At 41.0% G+C, this 17,482-nt stretch overlaps 1 protein-coding gene across 8 annotated transcripts in view; it reads left to right on the plus strand.

Annotated features, from left to right (window-relative positions):
- itprid2 (ITPR interacting domain containing 2) overlaps positions 1–17,482 on the plus strand; it is a 139,427-nt gene that overhangs the window by 79,458 nt on the left and 42,487 nt on the right. For all 8 annotated transcript variants that reach the window (XM_052012973.1, XM_052012942.1, XM_052012998.1 and 5 more), the window contains 2 exons: positions 6,546–6,595; positions 6,855–6,911. In XM_052012973.1, the coding sequence (XP_051868933.1) occupies positions 6,546–6,595; positions 6,855–6,911 (107 nt within the window). The remainder of the gene's footprint in view (positions 1–6,545; positions 6,596–6,854; positions 6,912–17,482) is intronic.

The following is a 17,482-nucleotide window of genomic DNA, read 5'->3' on the forward strand; positions in this document are numbered from 1 at the left end:
CAACGACCACATCCCCATAGTACATTTCCCTTCAAAAATGTCATCCCAATTTACTCTTGCAAGTTCTAGCCTTATAGCTTCATAATTTGCCCTTCCACAATTAAATATTTTCCTGTCCTCTCTGCTCCTATCCTTGTCCATGACAATGCTAAAGGTTAGGGAGCGGTGGTCACTGTCCCCCAAATGCTGACCCACCAAGAGATCTGTCACCTGACCCAGTTCATTACCTAACACTAGATCTAATATGGCATTCCCTCTAGTCGGCCTGTCAATATACTGTGACAGGAATCCGTCCTGGACACACTTAACAAACTCTGCCCCATCTAAACCTTTGGTACTAAGCAGGTGCCAATCAATATTTGGGAAGTTGAAGTCTCCCATGATAACAACCTGTTACTCTTGCACCTTTCCAAAATCTGCCTCTCAATCTGCTCCTCAGTATCCCTGCTGCTACCTGGGGGCCTATAGAATACTCCCAGTAGAGTAACTGCTCCTTTCTTGTTCCTAACTTCCACCCATACTGACTCTAGAGAGGATCCTTCTACATTATCTACCCTTTCTGCAGCTGTAATAGTATCTTTGACCAGTATCGTCACCCCTCCTCCTCTTCACCCCCCTCCCCCATCCCTTTTAAAACACTGAAATCCAGGAATATTCAATATCCATTCCTGCCCTGGTGACAGCCAAGTCTCTGCAAGAACCACAGTATCATAGTCCCACGTACTTATCCAAGCTCTCAGTTCATCACCCTTATTCCTGATACTTCTTGCATTTAAGTAAATGCAGTTTAGCCTATCCACCTTTCTACTTTTATACCCTGTACTCTGCATCTCCTTCCTCAAAGCCTCTCTACATATTAGATCTGACTTTTCCCCATCCACTTCTTCCTCTGACCTACCCCTCTGGTTCCCATCCCCCTCGCAAACTAGTTTAAACCCTTCCGAACCACCCTAGCAAACCTGCCTGCAAGGATATTGGCCCCCTCAAGTTCAGGTATAACCCGTCCTATCTGTACAGGTCCCACGTTCCCCAGAAGAGATCCCAATGATCCAAAAATCTAAAACCTTCCCTCCGGCACCAACTCCTCAGCCATGCATTCATCTACCATCTCCTCCTATTCTTACCTTCACTATCACATGGCACTGGCAGCAATCCTGAGATTGCTACCCTTGAGGTCCTGTTCTTCGTCCTTCTGCCTAGCTCCCTAAACTCACTTTTCAGGACCTCATCCCTCTTCCTACCTATGTGGTTGGTACCAACATGTACCACATCTTCTGGCTGTTCTCCCTCCTGCTCAAGAAAGCCATGGACCTGATCAGAGACATCCCGGACCCTGGCACCTGGGAGGCAACATACCATCTGGGATTCATGCTCACTTCCACAGAACCTCCCATCTGTTTCCCTGACTATCACTATTGCCCTCCTCTTCTCCTCCCTTCCCTTCTGAGCAGCAGGACCAGTCCCAGTGCCAGAGACCTGGCTACTGCTGCTTGATCCCTGCAGGTCATTCCCCTCAACAGCTTCCAAAGCGGAAAACCTGTCACTGAGGGGAACAGCCTCCAGGGTCCTCTGCACTGCCTGTTCCCTTTCTTTTTCCCTCCCTTGACAGTCACCCTTCTATCTGCCTCCTGGACCCTAGAAGTACCTGCTCTAAGGGGGGTTGACTGTCTCCCAGTGCAGAGCATCTACATAACTCTCTCCCTCCCTGATGCTTCGCAGTGTTTGAAGCTGCGACTCCAGCTCCTCAATTCTGAGCCGAAGTTCCACCAGCCTCCAGCACTTACTGCAGAAGTGGTCACTGTGCACCCCAGCAGGGTCCACTAGCTCCCACATCAAGCAGCTGCAGCACATCACCATGTCCTCCTTCTGAACTATTCTTTCCCTACCTAGTTTTATTCTACTTAATTTATAACAATAATAGTTACATTAGTATTTTATAAAATGTACTTCTAAAACTGTGCTTATTGCACAAATTAGCTCCATTACACACATTCAAAATTTGCATTGGTATCTATCATCAAAGATCCCCACCATCTGGGCCTTGCCATCTTCTCGCAGCTACCATCGGGCAGGAGCTACAGAAGCCTGAAGTCCCACAGCACCAGGTTCAAGAACAGCTACTTCCCTTCAACCATTTGGTTCTTGAACCAACCAGCAAAATCCCTAATCACTACAGTTTAGGAACATTGACCACTTTCCACTAAAATGGACTTTTTTTTGTTCTAATTGTGTTCTTTCTTGCAAAAATTCTGTATAATTTATATTTCATTTATGTTTTTCTTGTGAATGCTGCTTATATGATGTTATGTGCCTGTGATGCTGCTGCAAGTAAGTTTTTCATTGCACTTATGCATACATGAACGTATGACAATAAACTCGACTTTGAACTTTGACTTTTATTTATGTTATACTATATAATAACTGAATTGTTGCTCATGATGAGCCACAACTGTATTTATAAGTGAAAAATAGCTATTAAAAAAAAAAGTTATCAATTTTTTTTGAAGTAAAATAGTAATTTCCCAGGGAACCCAGGATTCAAATCAAAAATGTAGTGAAGAATTACATATGAAATGTGAGGAAGGTAGCAAAGGTAATGGATTTATGCATACAATTACATTGTTGAGGCTGCCAAAAAGCACAGAGGCTCTTGGTCCATGAGTGGCATTTAATTTCTTGGAACTTATGCAATTGCAGTCCTTAAGCTTGCTTGACCTTGCATGAAAACTTTAGTTTAAAAGGATGAATCTGTGAATGTTTGTAATCTACAACATTAGATTCCTGATGCTGGAAATATTACCATTTCAAAGATCTCTGTCCTTCAGATTAAGTAATCGCAGTTCAGTTAATCACACTTCCTGCTGAAGATGTAATAGTAATGGTTGGTTGTATTCTCTCTCCTTTAGAGTGTAACTAATACGAAGAGTCTTTGGCTTTCCATGAATGTTGTAAGCTTGAGTTTCTCTTGAGATAATGAGCACATGCTTTAAGATAGCATTCCAGGGCTGTATTGAGGGAGTGTTACAATGTCAGAGCTATCAGCTTTCAATGGCATTTTATATCATGGTCCCATCTACTTTCACAAGTGGAGGTGATGCATCCATCACCTAGTTGAAGTAGAGCAAGGCAGCTCTCTCCATCCCAGCTGACATTTATCCCTCAGTTGAAACAAAGGGTGGAATAATGAGTCATTGCTGGGCATGCCCCACTTTTTGGAATCTACCCATCTGCACTCATCTGGGCCAGATGTGCAGGGCTGATCTCTCCCTAGCCTCAGCATGTTGATGTCGGGCAGCAAGTTTCGAAAGGCAACATGGTCACTTGCAGGATACTGCTGAGGCCCCATTCTCAGAACCTGGATCTAGTCAAAGCTTGAACATTTTTGAACTGTTTTCAATGTCTCTAACTCTCACTAATATTTAAAAGCCCTTAAAATTGATGTAATTTTTCTTCAGAAATTAAAAGAAAACATTGCCAGTAAAATAAGTGTATCATCATAACGTGTTTGGATCTCTTGAGAGATACTTAAATTTAAAACACTCTGAAGGTGCTTTTGCTGAACCAAAGGCTTTATACAGAACAGCAGCTGACAGCTAATAGACTCTTCATGTCTCCTTTTGCGTCTTAAGGGCAATATTTTTTTACTGAAAAAAAAATGCCTTCCTAATTCTAGCATGGGATCATAAATGCCACAACATAATGTTGGGGAATTCCAGCAGTACAAGACTCTGCTGCTAAATTCACATGGAGCCCAGCCATGGAATGTAGTGACAGATGTGACAGCATCTGCAATTCAATAAGTCCCGGATCAGACAGAGAGCCCACATAAGTGTGGGACTTCCATGTTTGAATACTGACGGGTCCCTTTAGAACTGCCAGTAACGGTCTGCAAGGTTCAGCCACTGTTATTTGTGGAACCTTGCTCTGTCTAAATTGGCAGCCATATTTCCTGCAACAACAAATGTTCATAGGCTGTATACTAAAAATGTGCTACATAAAAGCAAGTTCTTCAGTTTTTTTGCATCTTTTCTGGGAAAGATAATCCATGGGTTTAATAATACCTTAAAGCTGTAAATGCATCAGGCAGCTGAAAAATGTATAATAGTACTGCGACATTTTGTCCTTGTTTTCCCTAGGGAAGCATCACCCCTAAATTAGCTCATAATACTTCACTTATCACTGAAATTCATAGATATTCCTAAAGCAAACTATTGTTCAAATAGTAAGAATCCTCACTCTCTAAATTTCAACCACCCAAATGTCAGATTTTCTTCTGTGAAACTGATGATTTTCAGGCTAGTAAATCAAAATATTTCTTGCTGAATAACACAAGGATTTTTTGTTTTTGTTAAATAGTATCACCAGCTGTTGACAGAATGAATAACTTTGTTTAGTAATATTTTCCATTTTTTTTTTCCTACCATTGGCATTTGAGAATTAGAACAGTAGTCGGGCACTTGCCCTTCATGCTTGTGCTGCTGTTCAATAAGATCAGAGTTGATCTTTGACATCTGCATCACCTTCCTGCAGTAACCCCATATTTCCTGATACCTATAATATATAAAAGTCCATCAATTTCTGTGGTCATACATTAATTCAGCTATTTTTGTCAGTTGTGCAAGAGAAATCGGCCACAGCCACACTGAGGTAAACATTAAATGGTTCATGAAATATCAGTAATAACCATGACTCCTGGATTGAAGCATGGCAAGAATTTTTTAACAGTGCCCACGATGTTATTGTAAATGAGGATGATTTAACGTGCAACCTTGATTACTTGAGAAGCATGAAACCTTCACGTCATTGCATTTGCTATTATAATGATATGGCTGTAATGAGAAGCAATAACAGGACATGAAAAGCTCCTCCACAATTTTTTTTTCATTTAACTGTCCTCTTTTGATGTATAATAAAAATGCTACTTGCAAAAAAAAAATCTTAATCTAGTGTAACAATTCATAACTTTTCAAAAAAAGAAATGCAATAAAAAGAGCAGTTATTTATGTAGACTTTCATGACCTTGCATTGTCCTTGGACAACTTGCAGCTAACTAACAAATTTTAAAGCATGGCCCACTGATATAATGTTGGGGTTAAATAAATTGGATGTTATCTACATGGACTTTAGTAAGGCATTTGACAAAGTCCCTCATGGTAAGTTGATTCAGAAGATAAAGGTGCATGGAATCCATGGTAAATTGCAAGTTTGGATTTGGAACTGGTTTGCCCATAGAAGACAGAGTAGGGGTGGAAGGCTGTTATTCTGGCTGGAGGTCCATGACCAGTGATGTTTCACAAGGATCGGTGCTGGGACCTCTGTTGTTTGTGATATACATCAATGATTTGAATGAAAATGTAGATGGGTGGATTAGCAAGTTTGTGGATGACACCAAGATTGGTGGAGTTGTGGACAGTGTAAAGGACCATCAAAGAATACAGTGGGGTATAGATTAGTTACAGATATGGGCAGAGAAGTGGCAGATAGATTTAATCCAGTCAAGAGTGTGGTGTTGCACTTTGGGAAGTCAAATGAAAGGAGAAAGTATGCTATTAATGGCAGGCCCCGTTATAGCATTGAGGTACAGAGGGATCTTGGGGTCCAGGTCCATAGTTCACTGAAAATGGCTACACAAGTGGCTAAGGTGGTAAAGAAGGCATATGGCATGCTTGCCTTCATTGGTAGGGGTGTTGAGTATAGGTGTTGAGTTTCAGAGTAAGGAAGTCATGCTGCAGCTGTATAAAACTTTAGTCAAACTGCACTCAGAGTATTGTCTGCAGTTCTGGTTGCCCCATTATAGAAAGGATGTGGAGATTGTGGGAAAAGTGCAGAAGAGGTTTACCAGGATGCTGCCTGGATAAGAGGGTATGAGCTATAAGGACAGGTTGGACAAACTTGGGTTGCTGTGAGTCGGAAGCTGAGGGGAGACCTGATGGAAGTTTTTAAAATTATGAGAAGCATAGACAGTCAATCTTTTTCCTAGGGCAGAAATACCAAACACCAGAGGACATGCTTTTAAGGTTAGAGAGGGGAAATTTAAAGGTGACGAGATGGGCAAGTTTTTCATGCAGAGAGTGGTAGGTGCCTAGAATGGGTTAGCAGGGGTAGTAGTGGAAGCAGGCAGTTTGGTGGAGTTTGAGGCTTTCAGATAGACAGATGAATAAGAAAGGAGTGGAGGGATATGGATATTAAACAGGAGGAGGACAATTGGTATAATTCTGCATCAAGATCAGCACAGCATCATGGGCTGAATGGCTGATCTTGATGCAGAATTATACTAATTATCCTCCTGTTCTATGTAATGTTAAAATGAACAATTTTTAATGCAACTTGTCTTGTGTGTTATATTCTTGCAGTAGATGTACCCTTGTCTTGTATGCTAATTAACCAAAGCCATGCTTGGTTTTGCAGAGTAGGACCTAAATGCTACATCATTATAAATAGAAGCTGTTTTCGTGGAAGATATTCTTGTGTATTTTTGTGGGTAGTGTATGGATGTGTGTAAATTGAAAGATGAAATTTAAAATATGCTTATTATACACTTGCAGAGAGCCGTTAGGGGCATCCTTGGATGAACAAGGCCATCCAATGTTGAAGGGTAAATATATTTCCTTTAAATTGATGTTTTTTGGATTGCAGATTATGTGTGTTTATACTCATCTAAAAGTAGTCACTTTTTTGGGGGGGGATTGTAATTTTGTTTTTAAGATTTAATATTTAAAAGGAATATTGACTGAAAGAATTTAAAAGGAAGACTGAAAGAATTTCGTGGAGCATGGAAACTTTTGATAGAACAAAGGCATTTAAAGAAATGAAAATCAAACAACACACATTTAAGCATGTGGTTGTCTCAACAGGTGCAGTTACAAAAAATGGATGCAGTTTTGAGGATGACTTGTCACTTGGTGCAGAAGGTACATTTTGTAAAGGAGGGGGACCAGAAATATTTTCACCAGCTTTCTCTGATCTGTTAGCCTGTTAATTTTGCATGTTACCTTTTTAAGAAACCTCATTTGTATTCTTGCATATTTAACTACAAGTTGTTGCATATATACATCTATATATTGTGTTTACAAAATTCTGCTGTTTCATAGGCTTTTTTTAATAGATAGGCATCATATAAACATTGGAGTTTGTAAAGAGGCAAATGATCACCGATAACAGAAGGAAATCCTCTGGACCCCTCACTCAAATATTTTGAGCATTTTCTACTCCATAGAATTAGGTTTGAAATTTGCAGTGAGTTGTCCTTTATGTAGCTGTCTTTTCCATGTTGCATGTAGGAGATTAATCTCTTTTCAAGCCATTGTGCAAGCCTGCACCATTGTGAAAATATAGTTAAGAAGATAAGAACTGACAGCATGACAAGGTCATTCAGGCTGTCAACCAAATCTGCTCTGCTATTGAATAAGATCATAGGTGACCTTCTGCTTTGCACTCTATCCACTTTCTCGTATCATTTCCATATCTCTTATAACCCTTATTATCTAAAGTCTATCACCTGATTGTGGGCAATGACTGCACACGTACTGTGTATAATTTAGACACTTCCAAAAGATTCAAAACACTGAGTTTTTTAATTCTCAAAGGGCAGTGAATCTTCAGAATGATCTATTGTACTCTACAATGCTGTAAATGCTCAATCCTAAATGTTTAACCTGTTATTGTAAGACTGTAACCCTTGTTCTGGATTCCTTAACTGGTTGAAACTCTTCTCAGCCTCTACTGTGCCAAGCCCGTCTTAGGAGATCACATCTCATTCTGACTGCAAGAGAATGTACTCTGAGACTATGTGATCTATCCTTGTAAGGTTATTCTCTTATTCCAAGTGCCGCAGAAGATGCAGCACCTGTCCTTTCACCTCTTCCCTTCCCATCATCCAGAGACCGAAATAGTCTTTACAGGAAAAGCAGTGGTTTGTTTGCACTTCTTCCAATCTAGTGCATTGCATTCTGTGTTCATATTGTGGTCTCCTTTATAATGGAGAAACCACATGCAGATTGGGTGCCCGCTTTCAGTCTGCAGGTGTGCTCCTGAGATTCCTGTGGCCTACTACTTTAATTCTCCATCCCATCCTCACTCTGACCTATCTGTCTGTGCCATCCTACACTATTATAACGACCAAGGTAAGTTTGAAGAATAACACCTCTTTAGTAACAACTTTTAAAAGACAATTGGACAGGTACATGGATTGGTAAGGTTTAAAAGGTTATGGGCCAAATGCTGGCAAATAGGACTATCTTGGATGGGGCATCTTGGTCAGCATTACCAATTGGGTCAAAGGGCCTGTTTCCATGCTATACGACTCTATGACTATGACTCATCTGTCTGGAGACGTTGCATCCTTCCAGATGCCATAGCGAATTCTCCAACTTCAGGTCACTCCCTTTTCTCTGCATCAGAATGAGCCACGTCATCCATCTATGATATTGGCTCCGTCCAATAGCACAGGCTGGCTTACTGGGCGTGTCCTACATTTCATAACTCTTGCATTCTTTTGTCTGTGTTCTCAGTCTCTAATTGCCCACATTTCAAATGAACAAAGGGCCAGGTTCTCTGACCCCATTAACCCACTGACCAAATGGCCTTCTTTACAGCCTACATGCTGGGCAAACTTGTCCTTGCCCTTTCAGTGGTATTCCCTCCCCACCCTCTCTGCAGCTTTAACTTGTTCTCCCTCTTTCCCAATTGTGATGAAGGGTCTTCAACTTGAATCATTAACTCTGTTTTTCTTTCCACAGATGCTGGAAACACTCAGCAGGGCTGCATTTTCTGCTTTTATGAGAAACTTATTTGCCTTCATGGAACTGTAATGATGTTGTTCATTAGATAAAAAGACCAACACTGTGTACATTATTCCAGTTGGGTTTTTTCAGTCACCAATGTTCCATTATAATTGCATTGAGGTTTCCTCGCTCTGACCCTAATCCCTTCATGATGAGCTTAATCTAGAACTTGCCTTTGTATATATTTTCCTGTTAACTTGTAGCCCCCGTGCAAGAACATCATGGGGCTTTTGAATACCAACATTTCTCATTTTCTCAAAATAAGAAGAAAAGAGCAGATTATTTTTTAACTAACGTGCATAATTTCAGAATTCTCACCTTGTACTCCTTCTGCCATGTTCTTGTGCACTGCTCAGATCCTTGTGCAGCCTCTTAATATGGGGGTGTGACCAGAGATGGTTTTCCCTTCAGTTTTCGCAAGCACTAAGGTGAAGATCCACCTATATACTGTCTCATGATCAGTACTTTCGTCAGCTATTAACAGTCTTGATCATGTGCAGGTCAAGCTTCTTGTAATTTAAAGTCTCTTTGATCAATCTTGGCAGCGGCAGGTATCAGAAAAGTGGCTATTCTTGTCAGAGATGACAAAATATTTGAGTGGTCTTAGTTGGGGTCAATGGTGAGTGTTGTTACTTCATAAACTACAAATTCAAGGCTGCAGGTACCTTGGTCTTAGAAACTCAATTGATTGAGAGGGAAGTTACAAGAGGGGGTTCCATGCTTCCCTGTTGCATAGAGCTATGTGTGAATCTTAAAAATTTGTATCATCTGTGAAAGTTGTTTTTAAACTTGGAGCACAAGAGTAAAAGCTGATTGAATTTGCCTTTAGTTAATTATTTTTCTAGTTTTGATTTTGTCTAAGATTTGAATAAATAGAGAATGGTGAAATCGTGTGAACTTCGTGCTATGTTTTATTTTGCCTCAAGGCTTTAGCTGCATTATTTAGACCCCAAATGCTTTTTCTGCTCTGCCAGCACTTGACTGATATTTTTACAAAATAAAGTGCAGGGGATGTAATTTATAAGGTTGCAGTCCCAATTACCTGTAAGTGATTAATAAAACAGGATGCCATTATGGCTAAAATACTTACCTCCTTTGTGAGGAGTTGTAGTCATACAGCATGGAATTGAGCCCACAGTATCCCTGCTATCAACCTCTGAAAATCCAACAAAATGCATCTGCTAAAAATCTGAAATAAAAACAGAAAATGCTAGAAACACTCAGCACGTCAGGCGCGTCTGTGGAAAGAGAAAGAGTTTGTTTCAGGTGGAAGACTCTTTAACAATCACCCTCTGCCTCCTGTTGCCAAGCTAGTTTTGGATCCAATTTGCCAAATTGCCTTGGATTCTGTGGGCTCTTAACTTTTGGACCAGTTTCCCAGAAGGGACCTTGTTAAAGGCTTTACTGATGTAGATTACCTCAACTGCACTACTGTCATTGACACACTTGGACACCTTCTTGAAAAATTCTGTCATATTGGCCAGACAGGACCTCCCCTAAACAAAGCCATGCTGACTACTATCGATTAATTCTTGTCTCTCCAAGATCAATCCTTACTCTAAGAAGTTTTACTTGTAATTTCCCTACCATCAATATTAGACACACTGTCTTGAAATTACCTGCTGCCCTTGAATAAAGATACCACATTTACTATCCTCCAGTCACCCGATTCTGTAAATTTCTGAGTCCCAGCAATCTCTTCCTTTTGCTTCCCAAAGCACCCTGGAATAGATCTAATTGAATCCTGGGAAAATATCTATCTTTTAAGCCAGCTAAGACCTCCAATACCACCACCTTTTCAATATTACTCTGTTCTGAAATTCCACCATTGTCTTCACTAAACTCATTTAAGACCTCAGCTACATCCTCTGGTTCCAAGCACAGATTCCCACTTTGGCCCCTAATGAACCTAGCACTTTCCTTGTTCATCCTCTTACCCTTTAACCTATTTATGCTGTGAGATTTTCCTTACTCTTGCCTGCCAGTGCCCCCTCATTGCCTTCCTAATCACTTTTTTTTGAAAAAACTTTATGCCCTCTATAATCCTGAAGGGTTTCTTCTATTTTCAGTTTTCTAAACTTGCCAGAAACTACATTTTTTTCCTCTTTTATCCATCCCTTGATATCCCTTGACATCTAGGGTTTGTTGGATTGGTTGGATTTGTCTTTCACCATTGCAGGGATATACTAGCCCTGTACTCTGTTTCATTTCTGTGCTCCTACTGGTTACACATAAGAGTTCCTGCAAGTAGCTGCTCCTTCTTCACTTTTACACGTTCTGCCTCCATCATATTTGAAATAAGCCTTCCCCAGTTCAAAGTCTTAATTTCCAGTTGACCCTTGTCCTTAGAGTTATGATCACTATCTCCTGAAATGTGTCTGCCTAACAGTCCCTCAACTTGCCTGGCTACATTCCCAAAGATTAGTTCCAGTACCGCTCCTTTCTCAGTAGGACTATCTCAAGAAAAAACTTCCCAGAATTCATCTTAAAAAATTTCCCACCCATGAAGCCTTTCATGCTAAGGCTATCTCAATTAACACTGGGGACGTTGACATCCCTTACCAATGCTACCCTATTATTTTTACACCTCTTAGTGATTAATCTGCATAACTGGTCCTGCCCAGCTCATTGATTGGAGGCCTGTAATTCACCTCCAACAAAGTGATCACCCTCTTTAACTTTCTAAGCTCTGCCTTTACGGCCTCACTTGCAGAACCTTCTGAAATATTATTGCCTTCTTACTGCCGTCATAGACTCCTCAATTAATATTGCAGTGCCACCTCCTATTTTAAATTCCTCCCCCCCCCCCCCCCCCCAATTACCTCGGAAGTTTAGAAAAGTTTGCCAGAATAGATTGTTGAAGAATGAGCTCCAAGAAGAGAATCTTGCATTCTTGCATACATTACAAGAAAAATCTGTGGCAAAATTCAGATTAGTTACCCCCATCATTTAGAAGCTTTAGATGCTGTTGAGGCACCAAATTGATATTGGTATGCACACATGTGGAGAGACTCTTGCTAGATACTGCATTTTTAAAGGCAATAGTGGGTATTTACTGGATGTTTTCACTCAGAGTGGGCAGATCTTGACATCAATGAGTGTCCAATGCTGATTCACTCCCAGCAGTGCCACATGGAAGTTTTCACTCCAGCAGAAATCCTTAAACACACATTGCAAAACATTTGCTAAACAGCAGGAAGGACCTCTCACCAGCCCTACTTAAAGGAATCATCCACTGCTTGCAGATTAGCTCTGGTTAATTTCATCTGGGTATTGCCATGATGCTGCAGGTATTATGTGCTTTCTGTCTTTGTTTCAATGCAAGTATCTGTGGGCTGCAGTGTGGGAAGAGTTGAAGGGTTGATTTTTGGGCTTTTTCATCAAACAATTGGTCCCAGCCACACAGGTATGTTAGTGGGCATTTCCCTCAGAGTACTGCTTGACTGGGAGAATGAGTACAATGTCCGTAGAGCACTGCATCACTCTGATGTGGGTTAGTTGCTGCTTGTGCTGCACTGGAAGCTGGAATATTGCCCATCAGTTGCTACTTCCTGGTTGGGTTAACAAATGTACCAACTGAGCTGGGTAGGCTCCAAGCTCTTTGCAAAACCCTGTGATAGATTAGTACTGGACCCTTCCAAGCTCTTTGACAATGAATGTAAAATTCCTGGCAAGTTTCCTGTTGCACTAACTATTCCATTTGGCAAACCCATTTGCTGCCTTTTGTACTCTTCCCTATTAAAATCCTCAACTGAGTAGACCCCACCCCCTCCCCCAGCCCCCCCAACAGACCTAGTGTATGTACTCACTCTGATGACTTGCCACCTGTCCTATACTTTCCTCCTGCATTAGTTGCAAACCAGGCAGCATCATTGTGCCTCCATGCTATCCTTTAAGTGCAGAGTTGATGCCTAGGCTGCTGGTTATGAGTGTGAAATTGAGTAAATGTCTGCATTCATCTTGTGTTGTTTTGCTGTTCCTCCATTGCCTGGCCGGATTGTAGATCTGGGGCATCTGAAATGGGATAAAGCAGGGAGGGTAGGCGGTCCTCTGTTATGACATCTGCAGTTAGTAAAACAGAAGCATTTGTGGGTTGAAGGGGAGCTGGTATATAGGAAGGAGTATTAGATGAGTTCATTAAACATATTGAGCTTAAAGATCTCTGGATATTTTAATATCAAACGCAAATCTAAAATTTGTAATATTCACACATTGCTCTGGTAACTAAACTTCATTGCCAAAGATCACAAGTTCAAATCACATTTTCAGTCCAATAAGTTAGCTTGTTCTTGTTCCTCATAAAAACGAAAAAATGAGCAGAAGCCCTTCTCCCAAAATTAAAAATCACTTCCATATTCTGAAATTCAATCGAAGAGAAAATGGAAGGAGACTGCCAGCTGTGCATTTACAAACTTAGTTGGTTTCATCTTATGTGGAAATAAATTTAAAAGATTAAAAGCACAAAATGCTTCATCTTGGAACCAATCCTTCAATTGTGCAAAATGATGCATTGATCAAGAGGCTGGTAACATTTAATATCGCAATTACACAGACAGGGTGCTGGTGGGGTGGGGAGTTAACCCAGGACCAATGTACTGCAAACAGCATTGTTGACTGCAATGTTCATTGGATGGATGCTTCAGCAGTGGGGCTTATACAGTGGAGAGACGAATACCACTTACACTACCTAAAGGGACCTTTGACAATGAAGTTTAATTAGCAGAGAAGTGTGTGGAAATACAAATTTTGAATCTGAATTTGATATTGGACGATGTAGAGATCTTCAAGCTCTACAAATTCAATAACATTAACTCTCAACCACTAGGTTGAAACAATTGCCTCGGGGTTCATCCCTTGCCAGTATCCCTACATGGAATATATAGTTATATCAATGCTTTGTACTCTGCCTTCGAAATTCATTTTATTATGGTGAGTTGAAGTCATTGAAATATTTGGCATGAATTTAAGAGGCAAAATACAACCTACTAATACCATCATCACACATTTCCTAGCACCAAACAGGAATAAATTTTGAAGTAATTTTCTTTTTGGCAGAAGTGGACTGGAATGATGTTCAATATTGTGGGAGCTGAATTATGTGTTTGCATCTTTGCCTCAATAGTTTTCTTATATTTTTGTCAGCAGATTGGGCAATTCTAATAAGTTAAGATAAATTATTAACTGACGATATGGTTTATTTCTCATGAACTTTAGTGGTTGGTGCTGCTCCCTATATTTTTGTTGGGAGTTGTTGCACAGTGAAGGTCATGACTAATGTGCTTCAAGGTGGACAGAATACACACTGATTTGAAGGACAGCAGAGGATCACCTGGGTTTCCAAGGTTGCAAACTCTGGTTCATTTGAAGAAAATGGTTACGGGGCTGTGCATGAAGAGGCTGGAGTTGGTGGAAAGAGATAATTCCTCACGACGGACAAATAATTTCACTGAGAGTTCACAGCGAGAGAGGGAAAACAATGAAAATTATGTAGTAAAAATGGAAACCTCAGGCTAGGTCTGTGGATGATTCACTCAGCATTGCTTCACATTATCAGTGAATTTCATTCTCTCCATTGCAGCTATTTGTGACCAAACCCTAATCTGTTCTTGCCCCTGACTATATATATGCACACACTTCAGCACAGGTATTGGGGAAAAGCTCATGAGAGTGAACTCTGTTTTTACTACTCAGCCCAAAGTCTTGAAACTAGTTGTGGCACAGCTTTCCTGACTAAGAACACTCAAATCCCTGCAGATTAACTATTTAACCTGCGATCTTTTTTCTGTTTAACACAGTAATACACTGGCTGTTGTCTTTATCCCCTTGTTCAGTTGTAACTGCTTAACCTCTGTACCCTTGCTCCTCGAACTTATTTATTTTCCCCCTTATTTTTATCATTTTTACCACTCTTTGGGTCAACAAGTTTCCACTGAATTCCCTTTAGATTTCTTAGTGTCTTAGCGACTTGTATATCGTGACTTTTTAAGTTTACTCTTCCTCAAGTCAATGTTCACTTTGTCTACTCTTTTGAACCTTTCATTGAAATGACCCCCAGTCTGTTTTACCCTTTCCTTGTCTGTACAAACATTGCATTTCTGGGGTCAGACATGCAAGTCATTTTTACATCCTTCACTGTCCTTTTTTTATGATGTGGACACTGGACTGGTATGTAGCAGTCCATATGAACACTAACTAAAAACAGGAGTAGGCCATTTGGCTCCTATGCCTGCTCTGCCATTCAGAAAGATCGAGGCTGATCCTCACCTCAGCACCACTTTCCTGAGCTAACCCAACATCCCTTGATTCCTTTCATATTGAAAGATCTATTGATATGTCATCAATATACTTAGCCATGGTCTCTAGGGTTAAAAGTTACAAAGATTTCCTACTTTCTGGGTGAAACTTCTCATCTCTGTCCTGAGTGGCTGACCCTTTATTTTGGGACCATGTTCTCGGGCTCCAGGCACTCCAGCTGAGGGAAGCATTATACCCACTCCTACTCTGTTAAGCCACCTAACATTATTACTTGTTTCATAGATTCAGAGATTTGTAGAGTTACACAGCAGAGAACCAGGACCTTTTGTCCAACTCATGCACACCAACCAAGATGTCTCTCTAAAATAATTCCACTTGCCTGCGTTTGGCCCATATCCCTTAAACCCTATCCATGTATGTGTCGAAACATTTTTCAAATGTAGTAATTGTACCTGCCTCTACCATATCCTCTGGCAGCTCATTCCATATGCCAACCAGAATCTGTGTGGAAAAATGCTCCTCAGATCCCCTTTAAATCTTTGCCCTCTCACTTTAAACCTGTGCTCTCTTGTTTTATACTCCCCTGCTGTGGGACAAAGATGGTGACTACCTATGCCACTCATAATTTTATAAACCTCTATAAAGTCACCCCTCAGTTTCCTTTGTTCCTGGAAAAACAATCCCAACCTATCCAATTGCTCCTTATAACTCGAGCCCTCCAGTCCTGGCAACATCCTTGTGAATCTTTTTTGCACCCTCTCTGGCTTAATCGCATCCTTCCTTTAGTGTGGCGACCAGAACTGCACACAATACTCCAAGTGCGGTCTGACCAATGTTTTGTACAACTGTAACATGACGTCCCAACGTGTGTACTCAGTGCCACAGCCAATGAAGGCAAGCACGCTGTACGTCTTCTTCACCACTCTGTATACCTGTGGCACTTTCATGGAACTATGCACTTGTACTCTTGGGTCTTCCTGTTCTACATCACTCTCCATAGCCCTGTGATTCACAGTTTCAACAAGGTAGCCTTTCATTCTTCTAAGCTAGATGAGGATGGCATGGTGTTAACACTGCTGCCTCACAGCACCAGGGAGCCAGGTTCAATGCTGATCTGGGATGCTGGTGCATGGAGTTTGCATGCCATTGCCATGATTACATGGGTTTCCTCCCATATCCAAAACGCATGCTGGTGGGTTATTTTACTACCTGCCCTAAATTACCCCTCAGTAGAGGTAAGTGGTAAAAGAATCAAAGGGGAATTGATGGGTATGTGAGAGACAATGTTGCAGGGGGAATGGGGTTGATGGGACTGGTCGGCTGAGAGGGGCATGGAGCCAATGGACTGAGTGGCTTTGTGTTGTAATAGGTGTGTGTGAGAGATAGGCAAACTGTGGGGCAGACATGCAAAGAGATGATGCTCAGTTTTGAAAAACATTTTAAGTACTTGGGCTGGGGTCCAGGAGGGGTCCTGGGCTAGGCTCCAGCTCTGTTCAAGCAGACCTGCACTGTGAAGTACACTGATTACTGAGGGTGGGCAGGGAGGGGTTGTGTCAGCTTGCTGATTTAAGCGAGTGGGCATTGCTTGCCCCCTGATGTGTGAACAGCTAGCCTTTTATAAAAGTTAAGTTTTTTTTTTGCATTCTGAGTGGTTTGGAGTGTTGCTTTTGGAATTTACTTCTGAATGTAAGAGCATACACATTGAGGGGCTTCAGAAGATCACCTTCTGGGAAAGGGTAACTGACAAACCTTGTATTACATGATGTATATTTTGCTTTTGTTCTTTCGCTGAATATCATTTAATGGTTGCAGGGCACACCATGGTGCCTGGAGCCTTTGCTGCTTCTGGCATGCTATGTTGTAGAGTGGGAACTGTTGTGACGCATCTCACAGCAAGCACCAAGCATAACCTCCTTGTACAACAAGTCTTACTCATTAGTTGCCCCGGTTGTTGGAATGCTGTGTTGTCAGCCCCTGTTCTAACCAAGATATGAGGCAAATTTTGTATCATTATCTTGCAAATAAATGCATCTGGAAATGAATCATTGTTCTTTTTATTGGCCGCCTTAACTTCCAACACAATTTTTACTTATTTCTGTATTTCTATTCCCAGATCCCTTCATTCCTCAACCCATTTTGACTCCTGTTTTCTGAGTAGTATGCAGCTTTCTTATTTTTCTTTCGAAAATATAGTAACTGACATTCATCTCTTTTTAACAACAGATTTAAGCTAATTAAAGACACCTTCCTAGTTTTGCATAGATGGGAAATCTTGTGAATTTTGGCATACACATCATAGCTAGTTTTCCAACCATAGCCTGCAGCATGCTCTGGAATTTCTGATGTGCACACATGTAGGCTGAGGCTTTCCACCAGGCAGGCAAAGCCACAAACTTACTCCAATGAGTCATCATCTCTAATTTGACTCAAGATTTGGCAAGTCT

Source organism: Pristis pectinata, chromosome 1, assembly GCF_009764475.1.
Source record: "Pristis pectinata isolate sPriPec2 chromosome 1, sPriPec2.1.pri, whole genome shotgun sequence".
Lineage (NCBI taxonomy): Eukaryota > Metazoa > Chordata > Chondrichthyes > Rhinopristiformes > Pristidae > Pristis > Pristis pectinata.